Source organism: Monodon monoceros, unplaced genomic scaffold (genome assembly GCF_005190385.1).
Source record: "Monodon monoceros isolate NGI ecotype Baffin Bay Population unplaced genomic scaffold, NGI_Narwhal_1 Super_Scaffold_16, whole genome shotgun sequence".
NCBI classification, from domain to species: domain Eukaryota; kingdom Metazoa; phylum Chordata; class Mammalia; order Artiodactyla; family Monodontidae; genus Monodon; species Monodon monoceros.
Genome location: NW_021703772.1, coordinates 105371914 through 105387939, shown reverse-complemented (window position 1 = coordinate 105387939; position 16026 = coordinate 105371914). Strand labels below are relative to the sequence as shown.

Genomic DNA, 16026 nt, shown 5'->3' with positions numbered 1-16026 from the left:
AAATGAGGCACATAACGAAAAGCATAAGTCTTCATGGTCATGGCTTTAATAAGGGCTAGATGGTGGGAGCAGTCCACCTTGTGTATAAGAAAGAAGTGGGTATACTGAATGCAGAGAATCAGAAAACTAGCAAAAGCAACTAAAAGTAGACCTGTTTTTTATTTATTTATTTATTATTTTTTTTTTTTTTGTGGTACGCGGGCCTCTCACTGTTGTGGCCTCTCCCGTTGTGGAGCACAGGCTCTGGACGCACAGGCTCAGCAGCCATGGCTCACGGGCCCAGCCGCTCCGCGGCATGTGGGATCTTCCCGGACCAGGGCACGAACCCGTGTCCCCTGCATCGGCAGGTGGACTCTCAACCACTGCGCCACCAGGGAAGCCCAGACCTGTTTTTTATTATTGCCACACAACAGTAATTCTAAATAATGTCAGCAATGAAACATTCCTCCACCGGGGGTGGGGGGGGAAATTTTGTAGGTTTAAGTTGTAACAAATGCTGATGTTAGTATTAATTTTTAATAATGTGTAAGCTTCAAAGAGTCCATTTTATTACCTACCACATATTATATTCAAGAGGGAAGTTAACATAGAGAACTGATGTACCATTGGCTCCTGAACATGCAGACTAAAATATGTGTTTGTTTTTAAGAATAAGAGCTCAATTTCTGATTTCCCCTTTTTACAGTTACTGTGCTATCATTGTTTAACTCAGGTCTACTGTTGAAACAAGGAATATATAGTACCACAGGGGCTGTGAACACAAATTGCACCCAAAGAGAGCTTAAGCAACTCCAAAACCTTAGGAACTCTGTAAGGTTTTACCAAGTAGAATAGTAACCCATGATGAATTTTCTAATAAAAATATTTTAGTGTTTTTTTTAATTTCAGAGCTACTTGAAAGATGCTAACATTGATCATGAAAAAAATACATAGAGATTATAGCAATTTCTGGAATTTATTGTAAAATGGGATTTTTATGAATCTCTATCAAACTTAGCCTTATGTTTAAAATCTTTTCTAAAATGTTTATATCTATTGCTTAATGTGAAAAACATTTTAAAGTTAATAAAAAGTATCCTTTGATCAGTAAGAGAGAAGATAAATGGACAAATCTGATTATACTCTCTTTTGAACATGAACATGCAAAGAAAATCAATTCTGATGAACTCACTCACAAATTTACATAAGTCAAGTCTAAGGAACAGAACTTTTAATGTTACTAGTATTACTTGAACAGACCAATTTGTAGGTATTTTTCCCTTTTATATAAAAAATGAATGAATGAGATTAAAATTCTTTATTGTATTGTGTTTCTTTTTTGTACTGGAATATTTTTATTGGCATGATTACATATAGAAGTTTATTAACAGAACACTTCCCCATCTGCATTTGTACTACTTTTCATTTAACTTTATGATTATTTCTTAATATAACTTGTATATAGGAGATGGGATGTTAAAAAATGATCCATATCCTGACACCAAACTCACTAGATACACCCCTGTTCATGGTGAAGTGGTAGAGAAACAATGGAAATTCTGATTGGTCAATCACATACTCCTGGCGATGGGAAATAAGTCAAGAAATTACTTGCAGAGAAAAAGTATAACAAAAATTTGACTTCAAGTATAAATAGAATGCAGAATACTAATGTTTTCAGCTTTCCATAGAAATTGCAATGAAAAAGTTCAGTGGTGTGGAAGCTTAAAAGAATAGGTAATAAATGCCCATGGATCAGATAAAAGACACTGTAAATAAATATCTATGGGAATTTTGGGAATGCACTAGTTTGAGGACAGAATGACTCTTTAAACACTGATAAGTAATAATAAAACAAAAAGCATAAGGAGGAACTAGAAATTATCATTGTTAATTTGACAGAGGCCCAGGGAGATTAATTTGATAATCTAGTTGTTGGTGGCAAAGATAAGATTAAAACTTCTGTTGACTAGTTATATTAAATTCATAAATGAGAACACTCACAGCTTATTTCAAGTCGGATGAAGTCTTTAATGCCAAGGTTTTCTAGGAAAACTCCAGATAAAGCCGTGGTTTTAAAAAAGAAGGAAATGTCAGCACTGAATTCCGCGTGGAAGGTAGGAAAGTGGAGGTAAGAGGCTTCTGTATAAAATGATACCGCATTCCAGAAGTGTCCTGCAAATGAAAAAAAATCCTGAGTATGGTTCATTGTTTTTGAATGGCGTACAGGAAAGCACTGGGCATGTAGATACTTTTCAAGACTGGGGGACACTGCAGGGAAAAAGTATAAGGGAATAAAACATCTTGTGCTTATGTAAGACAGAGAGAAATCTTCTTTCAATTTAGTACTCACGGTCACCATAGCAACGCAAGGGACCAATTCTCCAAGCAGCTTCTGAGTTTGATCTGTTGGTATCAGTGATAACTATCTGAGTGACAGGCAAGTGGTCTTTGAAGGAAAGAAAGCCAGTATCATTTGTCCTGCAAAACATAAATTTAAGAAAAGAAAGGAGAAAATGTGGATAATCTAGGGATTCTTTAACAAGCCTCCTCTTTTCAAAAGTGATTTGGCTGGTTGCTGCAGGGTTAGGGCAGCAGGGGAGTAACAGAGCGCCTTTCATCTCATAGGTATGTGTGAAAGTCTGGGATGCCAATTACAAAACCCATGGCCAGCTTCCAAAAACAAGAGCATTTTACATCTTCCTTAAGTCTTTCCAGAAAAGCAGATAGTTTACAGAGCTTGCTGCTGCTTTTTGTAGCTCACAGCACCCCACCTGCCCAATGCAGTGCTGATGGAACATGAAACATTGCTTCTCTTTCCATGAAGAGATCAGCTATCTCAGTAACTAACTTGAAATAAGCATCACAAAGCCACTTAAAATCACTCCAAGGACTTGTTTCAGCCACCTGCCAGCAGGTTTTAATCAGTTTAGTATGTTTCTTATCACCTTTTAAGGTGGTTTGTTGCTTTTTATTTTTTTTCTGTTTTAGAGACCTTTGTAGTTAATGACTCTGGCTTTGTCTCTGTTAATTACGCAATTAGGAAACTGACTAGTCATCCTTTGACAAGAAAGTTAAAAATGAATGGGGTTAAGCTATTCATGTTTTCCTTTTTTTTTTTAACATCTTTATTGGAGTATAATTGCTTTACAATGATATGTTAGTTTCTGCTTTATAACAAAGTGAATCAGCCATACATATACATATATCCCCGTATCTCCTCCCTCTTGCGTCTCCTTTTTTTTTTGAGTTGTGTTTTTGGACTCATGGTGAGGACACACTATTTTACTGAGAGTAAAAAGGAAATGTAGGTAGGAAACTGACATTGAATGAATATGCAGTGATTTTGAGCCAGAAGTATACTAGGGGAAAAGTAACACACCTATGCAGTGGGTACCATTATTTCTATCACAAATGAGGAAACTGAGGCTAAGAGATATGAGATAACTTGTCTATGGCCACAGGGTAGAAGGGGCAGGGGTCTAGTCACTTGGTGTCTATCTCAGCCCTAAATTTAACAAGTATGCCATAAATATATGTTAATCTGAGCTGAACTGAATTATATAAGGCAGTCTGATAATTGCACATGGGTGGGTTGGACTGTTCAGCCACACAGCCTCAAGTAAGCACAGGATGGATCATCTTGTCTGTTCCTGGGAACTGGGAGACACAGCACCAAGCCACAACAATCAAGGCAAGGTATATGATGTAGCAATTTGTTTATGAGAACACAGAGGAGCTAATTCATATTGGTTCTCTCTCTGTAGACACAAAGACGTCAACACAACACTCAAAAAACACTCAAAATCAACGTTATATTTCAGCATCCTTTGCATATTATTTACAGCTCTGAGACTAAAGACAAAGAAAATAATGTGTCAAATTATGAATTAAGGATGCATGGCAAGGTTCAAGTAGTGTGATGAAGTGCTTTAAGGACATAGATTTAGAAGCACACAGATTTGTTCTGAAATCCCGGATCTCCAGTTTCCACCTGCATTAGCTTGGGCAAATTATTTTATTTCTGAGATTCCACAGTATCCTCAGTTGAAAAATGGAGGTAATGCCCATATCACAGAGTTATAGAGAGAATTAAATGATATGATATAGTCACGGTGCCTGATCTATGGTAAATGCTCAAAAAACAGTAGTGTTAACACTCATTTGAGTCCTCATTTTTGCCCCTGAATCACTGCAGCCTCAGGCAAGTCAATTTATCTTTTCATACATCAAGCTATGATTCTGTATTGGAGGTTTCCACACTATGGAAAATTAAATGTTAAGATTAGACATACAACTCCTGAGATCTGTAGAAAAACGCACTAATTCATCTTGGTTATAAACAAATCAAATATTCACCTGTACATATACCTTTACAAGTCTATTCACCCAAAATGTAAAGAAATGCACTATCCACTGTCTGTAATTTGAGTACCTGTATCTAGAGGCCAATCAAAGGATCTGGAATAAGATTCTTGTGTCTATTTGAAAGCACATCTATGAATGTCACATATACACAGAATAAAATTAGAATCTTCATGTTCTAATATTTTTTCAAGCAGACATTGCAAAGCAAGTTTCAAGTAACCAGAGTGGAATAAAGACCAAACTCCTGTAGAAACTCTACATTACTATAGGATTTTATTTCTCCCTAATTCTTCTTTCATTTTCAAGGTGAAAATGGTAGATTCTGAAGTCTGTCCAGCAGTGCCAAGCACTGTCTCCCTCATACACTATGGCATCTTGCCTGTATCAATTTGATGTCCTGGCGCCAAAGTGTTGGAATATACAAAATTGCTCCAAGAATAAAAATCTCTTCCAAATAACAGAGAAAAAGAACTTCATATTTAGTTTGATGATGCAGAGCATATTACCAAAAATACTTTTTTATATAAAATCTAAAAATCTCTCCAAAGTTGTTTAATGTGGTAGAAACAAACTCAAATGCCTACAGGGTCAAGGAAAGTAATAAAAATGAATGAAGCCAGCTTTGTGTTAGGTGATAAATGGGACATGACAAACAGCTTCAGTGTCAGGGAGAAAGAGAGAGAGAGAAAGAACAAGAGGAAGACTGGGAGGAAGTAGTATTCCGTCTATAGGAGACGGTGATAGTCATTCCCAACAGGTAATTATGCTCTTCATGAATGTAGGACCAGTGGGCCAGACTGGAATATCAACGTAAAATTTCTCAATTTTTCAAATCATAGAAATGGATTTAAAATTCTTAAAAAAAAAAAAAGTATGGTGGGAATCAACACTGCAATAAAACTGACCAATAAAACACAGGTGGGCTTCCCTGGTGGCGCAGTGGTTGAGAGTCCGCCTGCCGATTCAGGGGACACGGGTTCGTGTCCTGGTCCGGGAAGATCCCACGTGCCACAGAGCGGCTGGGCCCGTGAGCCATGGCCGCTGAGCCTGCGCGTCCGGAGCCTGTGCTCCGCAATGGGAGAGGCCACAACAGTGAGAGGCCTGTGTACCGCAAAAAAACAAAAAAAAAACAAAAAAACCCCAAAAAAACACAGGTGAGGGCTGTGTTCATCCTACAGGCCACCTGGGCATCAAGAGACTTTGCAAGTTCATTCATGCTCTTAGCATCACAGTGAGAATAGTGTTTGGATTTAATTCAATGTGTGAACGACAAGGCTGATTCAAACATTTCACAGTATTAATGGGTAGAATATTTGGGGGGTGGCATAAAAAATGATACAAACTGCAGCTGTAGAGTTGATGTTCTACACACGAAGTTGTTTTCCTTTGGCTTTTGTATGAACTTGTCTTCTCAAGGGCAAACACTTTACAGACTTTGTCTTCCTTTGGAAGAATATACAAGACTCTTCTAAAAGGCACAGGGTGCTTATGTACTTTATAAGTACAAAAATGATTGTGTTGTAGTGGGAAAGAATTGTCATTAGGCCAGATGGACCTAGCTTAAAACATGTGCCTCAACACACGGGTTGTATGATGTCATGAGGTCAGCCTGGGACTCAGTTTCCTAATCTCTTAAATGGGGATAATAATACTAATTCGATGTCGTTGTATAAATCAAAGTAGATAATGTATATAAAACTTAACATGTTGACTAACACATAGTAAGGATTCAATAAATAGCTATTGAAATTCCCAGTCAAGTGTGAAAAAAAAAATGTAAAATACAAAGAATTTTTGAAAGGAAAATAAGAAAAAAGTGCCCCACTGTTGGCCAGCCAAAGATCCCAGCTTATGGAAGCTTGAAGGGCACAAAGAATAGATAACAGACACATGGTCCTCAAGAAACACATGTGACCTAATGATAAAACATGCACATTAAGGAAAAGACTCAAATATTCTCAAGAGAAAAAGTATGGCACAGAATTAGCCATTGTGGCCTCCTCTTAGTTTTTCTATCTGAAACTAGGGACTTTACCAAAATCAGGTTTGCAGAGCAGAACAGGGGCTACTGATTCCTTTAGTGTATCATTAAAGTGCAGTGAAAACTCATATACTGCTTTTTTTTTTTTTTTCTGTCAGCCAGTTTTTGGTTAACTGCTGCAATTCTTTTTATAGCATCATTTGGGTGACTGAGCTTATTAAGAGAGATTTTTTTTTCCTTTTTATATTCTTCTCTCTTTCAGTCACCCAAAGGTAACATTGATAAGGAAGATAAACCTATAAAATTATGCAAAGAACTCAAGACTTCAGGTCCCTTGGAAGCCCTTGTGTGACTCTGAATGAATTATTCTCAGGAAACTCTGCATACCTTTCTGTTGAGTGGGAGACATGAAGCCCTCCATTTGCTGTGGCTGCAAAAGAGGTATAGCCAGGATGAGGCCCATAAACAGCTCTGCAAGTCTAAATGCCATATCAATGCTTGACAGTAATTCTATCTTAACTTTGGTTAAGGCCTTGTTTCCCTTTTGTCTTCCTTATTGAGACTTAAAAAAAAAGAAGAAGAACCTAAGGGATTAGATGACAAGAAGCTCACAACGAGCTCAAGGGTCACTTGGTTGACAAAACAGCAAGTGCAAACGTTGACTGTGGTCACATAGACAAGTCCACACCAGAGGATAATATCCCTTTAGCTGCGCCCCACACTGACCAGGCCATATCCAGAGTCTTGATTTCAGTCCCTAGTATAAGAAACATGAGGGGCAAAATAAAATGATGTTGGCATATATTTAACATTTTCAGAAACTACATTTCTTCTGTAAATACTTTAAGAAAACTGAAGCCATAGGGCTCTTCTCAAATAGGTGTGAGAAAACAAAATCTGGTCTTGGTATATGAATACAGCCAAAGTTTACCCAATACTACTTTATTGTTAAGAAATGTAAACGGCCCTCCAGATTTTATGAGTATAAAACTGATTTTAAAAAGTACTAGCAAGGATGAAGGTTTTTCTAGGCATCATTGGATTAACCTGTTCTGGATAGGAAAGAAAGAAAGAAACATTCAGTAGTGTCATAAAAGCTCTTCACAGAAAGTCTGCATTTTTTCTTCTCTCTCACCCTCCTCCCAGACCTACCAAAATTGACCTCTTCTCCTTCCAGCTCCCTGAAACTTCAGAGAATCGCTCGTTTCCACAGAATGGAAATGCCAGTCCCTAACTTACTCCAGCATTTTAGAGTGCTGCCTTCTTTCCTGTTACACACACACACAAACACACACACTCACACACTCACATGCATTTTCCGAGGAATACATATTCATTCAACTGCCTATGAAAGATCTCCTTTGGACGTCAATCGTCAACTCTTAACTAATATGCCCAAACCCCCTCCACTGGTCACTTCCCCAGGGATCGGCCACCCTACTTGTTACTCAGTTCTGTCAATGCCTTGGTCCCAGGCTCTCAGCTGCTGAGGCTGTACACCTGCGGATCTTCATTTCTCCTCTTTTCCTCACTTCCTCCTTCATTCTTGACCGACAACTTCCACCAAACTCCCCAACTTTAGATCTCTGTTCCGTGCACTATCCTCGTCCTCCTGGCCTCAGTTTTACTCTGAGGCCCAGAGTCAGACGGGTCTGGGAGACAGTCACCTGACCTGCCCCTACTTTTCCTCACTCCACCCCCTCCCTCCCTCTCACTCATGTCCACACCTCCAGAAACATACTCACACATGTGGACCACAAGATGTACTTTATTGCTTCAAACCTTGTAAAGAAGTATCTATCTCTTACAGGTAGTGTCCAAATTCCAAAATATTTAACATATTAGAGTAGAAAATAAAATACAATTTAAAGCCACCCTTGCCTTTTACTGGAGGAGTTCTTCCTAAAGAAAAAGATCCACATGTTAGAGGCCCTGCTTGGGTGTGAGGCTGCTATTCTTAAACTTACTGATGGCTCTGGGGTTCAGCTGAGCATCTCACATCTCAGGACCTGAGGATGGGAGCCACCTCTTGCCTTTCCCTGGCCAGGTGAGCACACGAATAGAGTTTTACACCTGATCTTGTTTCACCCTCGGAACAGCCCTATGATGGAGTTATAACATCGCCTGTCTTGTACAGCAGAGGCAACAGAGGTTGAGAGAGGAGATACAACTTCTCAGAGGTCACTGTTGGCAAGTGGAGAGACTAGGGTTGGAAGCAAAACTTTTGCCATAACCGGTGTGCTCTCCTGTTCCCCAGGCCTCGTCTGGCTCCTGTAGAGAACGGCTCTCTCGTGAGTGGAAACTGCGTTTCCCACATTTGTCTACATCTTCTCCAGGCAGGGCTGGAGTAACCTGGCCCTGAGTCCTTGAGTTGTCCTTGTGGGTTTCAGGCTGACTCTCCCCATTCCATTCACACAGGCTTTCTCCACACGAGATACACTTTGATTAGGTTTCAGTTGACTAATTTGCAATGATTTTCCAGCCCTGCATTCTCTGAGACTACACATAGGTCACCTTGACAGGAATTCTAGGAGTCCACAAACTCTTCGGTGACACACTTAACAAGCAGTCTCCTGGTTGATTTCCATGGAGGCAGAAACACTCCAACCATGACATGGTGAGTTTTACCAGTGAACTTTCAGAGGGCAGCCCCATTTTGGAGAGAAGGGTCTTCAGTGCTCTTTCCTAGTCTCACCTAGAGTGTGATGGCTGAAGGATATATTTGATTGCTTTGGTATGCTAGTTAGTTATCTTATACATTTTATTGCATATATGTATGTATAGCTTTCATAGAAATTAGTTTAACTTCTATAAGTCAATATTGCCTCATAGTTCATTTAAGATACTGTAAAAATAAAGAAAATAATAATAAAAATGATGACTAACACATTTTTGAGAACTAAATACCTGGCATATCTGTTAGATGAGCAAATTAATGCCAACTTAGCCAGCACTCCCCAGAGATAGGCATTCTTTATCTCTTTTTGACTTTATTTTTCTTTTCTTAAATCAAACAAGAGCCTGAAGCTCAGAGAGGCTAAATGACAGTCATTAAGTGAAAAATACAGGATTTGATCATCCCAGTACATAATATGATATTACATAGAGGTCAATTATATTTTACATCCAGAAAACGAGGGTGCTGCCAGCATAAGTAGCCACAGTTGTGTGTGTTCTGAGTGTATTACATGTATTACTTCATGATATTTTCACTAAACATCTAGAAGGCAGATTTGCAAAGGAGATAAAACTGTTTCTCCTCTGTTTCTCCTCCTTCTTCTTCTTAATGATGAAGACTCTACTTTTTGAAAATAATGCAGAGAATGTATTTATTTGTAGGTAGCTGAAAGTGTTGCCATGGATCTCAGAGCAGGACCAGGCGTGATAGAAATGACAAACACTGAGAGGAAGAACGGAAGGGGAATACAACGTCACCAGGGTCCTGTCAGGGCTGTCCACACCTGCTGAAGGGTTCCAGCAAGTTCTGAGCCAAAGGAGGTTGTAATTAATGTCTTCCTGTGTGGCTCTGTTTTGACCCCCAGTGAGTTCTGTGGTGAAGCCTCCTGCTCAAAGAGACTATCATTTCACCCCAGATTCAGGGAGGCCAGTTCTGAACTGACTCCCTTGAGGTCTGTATAAAATCCTAAGTCCCTTCAACAATTTGGCCACATTCATCAAAATAGAAAAGTGGATGATTTAACAATTCTAAGCCAGAAATCTATGCGATAGAAATAATAACTTTAAAAATGAAAATAAAGTATGTCAAGACTCAAAAATGTTCATTGCAATATTTTTTTCTAATACTAAAACATCATTTAAAAATAAAATGTTTAGGGCTTCCCTGGTGGCACAGTGGTTGAGAGTCTGCCTGCCGATGCAGGGGAAACAGTTTCGTGCCCCGGTCCGGGAAGATCCCACATGCCATGGAGCGGCTGGGCCCGTGAGCCATGGCCGCTGAGCCTGCGCGTCCGGAGCCTGTGCTCCGCAACGGGAGAGGCCACAACAGTGAGAGGCCCACATACCACAAAAAAAGAAATAAATAAAGTAAAAATAAAATGTTTATTATTTTATGATAAACTGTAAGTTATGATACAACTCACTTTTCAGGCATTAAAATGGACAGGAGGCATTCATGTTTATGCTTATTTAATGATGCCAAGTCAAAGCTCTTCAAGACATAGTTCATGTAGAAAAACAAGCTGCAGATAACACATTTAATACAATCTCACATTTCGTAAAAACTGAATGAACTTTCATATTAATAAATATGGTATGTGCATAGGAAGATATTTATATGTAGATGTGCCCTACATGCCCCACTATTATCTCTAGGTATAAAATTTTACATGTTGGGTGGAAGTAAGAGGATACGAAGTGATAGTGAGGAAGGAGCTTCCTTTTAATTTAATATTTCTGCAATATTTGAATTTTTTATAATAATAATAGGACATATTTATTTTGTAATAAAAAACTCCTAAATTTTAAAAGTCAGGATAAATTATTCTCCTTGGGCATTGCTAAATATAGATACCTCAGTCAGATGAATCAGAACTGAGAGCTGTAAGCAAGCTTAAAGAGCAGACAAAAAGGTAAGCAGCTCCTCTAATTTGGTCCTGAGTAAGAACTACTATTAGGTGAGTAATGCTACTTAGTGGCAAGTAGGCACATTAAAATAGAAGCCAAAGTCTCATTGCATTCTTAAGTCATATGATAATATTTTTGGTATACAATTGCTGAAATCAAAATGTTGTATAAAATATACTAAAGAAATGCAAACTTTTAATCTTGATATTGACTTTGAGTCCTATCTATTTCTGCTACTCACGATTTTGCAATTACCCAAAATGTGTAATGTGACTTTACAGACAACTTAGAGATAATAAAGTTGTACAGCTTGACAGATAACTGAGGCAACTGAAGCCTCAGTCTATATTTGTGTTTCCTATAATCATAAAAAAAGAGTATTTCATAGCTATGTTTTGTCTTCTGGAACCAACAGGTCTTAAATTGCTTATTGGAAATTTTCCAAATAGACGAGAGGATGGTGGCATCATTGAACAAAAAGCACAAAAACAGTCCTTAATGCTACCCTTGGTGAAGTATTAACTATTTTACTCCATCTAGACTTCTGTAAGATAATGATGTGATATGTTAGTTTTAAATGATCAACCCCTGGCTAGAAGTTGTGCTTTCCCATTTTTGTATTGTTCCTTTTTGCTTTTCCTTGAGTGTGTGATGCCTTCTATCATGTCCTATCAGATGTACCACAAAACACTCTATCTAAAAACAATCTGAGGAGCTTCCCTGGTGGTGAAATTGTTAGGAATCTGCCTGCCAATGCAGGGGACACGAGTTCGAGCCCTGCTCCGGGAAGATCCCACATGCCACGGAGCAATGAAGCCCGTGCACCACAACTACTGAGCCTGCGCTCTAGAGCCCACAAGCTACAGCTACTGAGCCTGCGCTCTAGAGCCTGGGAGCCACAACTACTGAGCCCACGTGCTGCAACTACTGAAGTCCGCACACCTCCGTGCTCTGCAACAACAGAAGCCACCACAGTGAGAAGCCCGTGCACGGCAATGAAGAATAGCCCCCAATCGCTGCAACTAGAGAAAGCCTGCACGCAGCAACAAAGACCCAACACAGCCAAAATAAATAAACAAACAAACAAATAAATAAATAAAAATAAATAAAATAAAATAAAAACAATCCGAAACCCAGTCGTGGGATTGTTAGTGTAAACCAGTCAGTATCAAGTTGCCCCAGGATATATACTTTAAGTGACAATTTAAGAAATAAAAGAGCAGAACATACCTAGCAAGGGGAGGGCATATTTTTCTAGGAAGAGAGTATGGGGAGAAAGGAAAAAAAATCATTCATTCATTCACTCAGAAGTTAATGTATGAAGAACCTACTATTGCCAAGCATATTCTTTCCAACCCAAGGCTCTGGCTCTGACTACATTGCTAGATGCATGTGGAATTCGGGGACTGAGTGAGTAAAAATCCAGATAAACCCTTCCTAATCTCTACATGGAATAGCTCATAAATAACATTCATGAATAAAAAATTGCCACCAGGGCTTCCCTGGTGGCACAGTGGTTGAGAGTCCGCCTGCCGATGCAGGGGACACGGGTTTGTGCCCCCGTCCGGGAAGATCCCACATGCCGTGGAGCTGCTGGGCCCGTGAGCGGCTGGGCTGAGCCTGCACGTCTTGAGCCTGTGCTCTGCAACGGGAAAGGCCACACCAGTGAGAGGCCCGCGTACTGACAAAAAAAAAACAAAATTGCCACCGGTTGAGATTGTACAATATAATATTTTTGAAATAAGAGATAGAGCCTTTCTTTTCTTTCAGGATTCAGAATTCCTGCCCCATTTAGGACTACCAAGTCTGAAGCATCCTCACTGCACTAAGTGTGGAGATCCCAGAGGTGGAGATTTTGGGGAAATCAAAGGATGCCTGAGAGAACAAAGAATATCCTACGTGAGGAAACAGCAAAACTCTAAACTCTTGGATGTAACCAGCATCTTCTTCCTAAAGGCAATTGTCTCATTAAGTCTCCAGGGAAAGGAGTGAAGGGCCCTTGTGAAGGTCAAGGTCCTGGGGCTGGCTTAGACACATCTTTACAAACAGAACAGCTCAAGACAAAAGTTTAAAAAGATAACTTTGGGAGCAGCGTGATCACTTCTAGCTACACTTTGATTAGCTGGGAGAAAATCAACCTGCAGCAAAAAGTTGAGGTTAAGTTTTGAGTAAATATTTCTGGGGAGATAATAAAAGGTGGGTAACAGCCAACAATGCAGCAAATATCAGTTAATTCTAGAATCACCATGGCCCAATGTACCAAAAGACAGAGAGGTAAAAATATATTTAACAGGAGTCATTCACCCATCTTTCACTCATGGCTTAGCACCATTTATTAAACAATTTCTCTGTGGCAGAGAAGTAGATTCTAGGGCTAAAGAGTAGTTTGAAGCTCCAGGATTCCACATGCTGAGAAAAAAAAGAAATCCCTTAAATATCCTGCTTAAAAAAAAACAACAAAAAAAACAAGAACAATAAGTTTCCTTTTTTGGATGATCAGATAACCAGAATTTAAACTTTATACCATTTCCTCCTGTTCTGTGCCATGTCACTTCATACAAGGGTGAAGTAAGGGCAAGAGGCAAAGAACAGAGTTACTAAAACTCACATAAAAATGTCTATATTTGCTTATGAATAAATAAAAGAATGTCCTGCTGTTAGAAAAGAGAGCTTCACCTTAGCTCTACCTGGTTGTCTGGATGAGAAAATTTTTCATCTGGGCCATGGGCCATCACGAAGAGGCACACCTTGGACCATCTCTCTGGCTTCTCCTCACCACCCAACCATCCTTTTTATCCCTCTACCACCATCCTTTGTGTCCCATTTTGTACCCCTCTACCCAGATGACTGTTGTTCCACCCCTCACACAGCCCAACCCTCTCCTGTGTGATCCCCAGGCTTGGAGCTGTCGCCAGTTTCCTTTCTTGTTCTCAGCAGCCCATCCATCTGACGTGGTTAAACCAGAGAACACCTGATTGGGGGGATGTCTATAGGCTTAATCATTATGTTGAAGAGAAGTTCCTTTGCCAACAATCATTTACTGTGAGGTTGTTATTCATGACAAGTTTTCTCATTTGTCTTTTTTATTTTTCTTCCTGTTTAGTTCTTTAGCTGGGATGGAAACCCCAGGAGAAGTCAGCTCCATAGTACACCTGATCCACGTCTCCCTGAGGCTTACCTTTAGTATTCTAAGAAGGAATTGTGCCTTGGGTGTTCCTTGAATTACTTCTTTTTCCTTCTTCCACCCACCTCCACTTCTGAGCTGCCTTACTTTCACCCATTACCCACAACATACTCATTTTCCCCATTTACTTGGGCCTCACTGAAATATATGACAGCAGGTGATTCAGTTACAGAGGTTAATTAAAACAGAATAAAATATTACCAATTACCAGAGTCTTGGAAGATAGCTAAGGCTCTCAGAGTACCCTGACTTAGCAGAAAGCAACATGCACAGTGCAGTGATATGATCTGAGATGCCCTGGGAGGGGTCTCTTTGGCATCCTCACCAGCTGCCGTAACCCAAAATGCCAACTTAGCATCTAGTTGGATGTAGTCAGCAGGGCATCCTTGGATTCATCTGGAATTCCAACTCTACCCCCTTAGTCATGTGACCTTATCCAAGCCACTTAGCATCTCAGAGCCTCAGTTTCCTTTTCTGGGGAAAGGAGTTAATAAAACCAACCTCAGGGGTTGTTGGGATAATGATATGAGATATAGTATATACAATACTAAGAACACTTCAGCATACGGTACTTAACTTTTTTTCCCATTTTTTTCATTTTGTAATTTAATTTTACTTTTTTTCATGATTAACTTTAAAAATTTATTGGAGTATAGTTGATTTACAATGTTGTGTTAGTTTTAGTTGTAAAGCAAAGTGATTCAGATATATATATGAGTATATATATATACTTCTTTAGATTCTTTTCCATTATAGGTTATTACAGAGTATCGAGTAGAGTTCCCTGTACTATACAGTAGGTCCTTGTTGATTATCTATTTTATGTATAGTAGTGTGTATATGTTAATCCCAGACTCCCAATTTATTCCTGCCCACCACCTTTCCCCTTTGGTGACCATGAGTTTGTTTATACCAGCCCACATCAGTATTCTGACTAACTTTACCAAGAGCAGAAACTTAAGGGAAGTTTATAAGGTAAATATGTTTGAACTTTCTTAGAAGCACCCGGACACCAAAAGGGGCATGTTTGTCTGAAACAAAAGTTTGAAATGTATGGAAAGCCAGCTGGACCACATGTTATCTAAGAATCAGGTTGAAAGAATGTTAAAGAACATGACCATTTCATAGTAGTGCCAGCTTTTGTGCTTTACCTTTCTGTAGTAAATAATAGAATTGGATATTTAAATAATGAATGCATTTCCACAAGGCTCTGCTGTGTTTCACTCTGAATGTATGTTCTATGTCCACAACCCCTGTTACAGACAAAGCAAAGCTCTCTCATTGTTATTTCACATACAAGAAGCTTCGTGATCTGGATTTGACCTTCTTCCCTGCCTACATCTCCTATAAGTTCCCCACATGAAAACCGTGCAGAAACCATACCAAGATACTTATATTTTGGGGAAGTAGTGATTTTTATATTATTTCACATTTCCGTGTCTGAATACATGGCAGCACCTACCTGTACTACACTAACTTTAGCTCACTTCTTCTGATCCTTCAGAAGTTAACTACACTTTTCCTTGAAATCGAACTATCCCCGCCCATGGGCACCCCAGGTTGACACAGAAGCACATGTGTGCTTCTGTCTATAACCGAAGTCATCACACTGTTACATTTACTGCTAAATAACTAGCCTTTTCTTTTCCACTGTCCTGCGAGTTCCTCAAGGGCAGGGATTGTAATGCCCTTGACTTTCTCTGCACAGCAGACTGCCTGACTGCACAGAGTAGGCACTCATTAGACATGTGATATATGAGTAAATGTCAGCTGGAATAGTACGTACAGTTGCCTCTATAATAAGTTATTTTCCAGAATCGTTTATGACAGGTTATGACTTGTCCTAAAACAGTGAAATCTAGAAGAGTTAAATCTGAAGCTGCTCCCTCATGAGAATGATAAAAGGAAATTCCTGATCTCACCTGGATTG

The 16026-nt window shown here is 39.3% G+C and overlaps 1 protein-coding gene across 2 annotated transcripts in view; it reads right to left on the bottom strand.

Moving 5' to 3' along the window:
- The window catches only part of CNTNAP5 (contactin associated protein like 5), an 898651-nt gene that overhangs the window by 137889 nt on the left and 744736 nt on the right, over positions 1–16026 (bottom strand). For both annotated transcript variants that reach the window (XM_029226145.1, XM_029226146.1), the window contains exons 15-16: positions 2333–2460; positions 1984–2154 (exon numbers count right to left, since the gene is read on the bottom strand). In XM_029226145.1, the coding sequence (XP_029081978.1) occupies positions 1984–2154; positions 2333–2460 (299 nt within the window). The remainder of the gene's footprint in view (positions 1–1983; positions 2155–2332; positions 2461–16026) is intronic.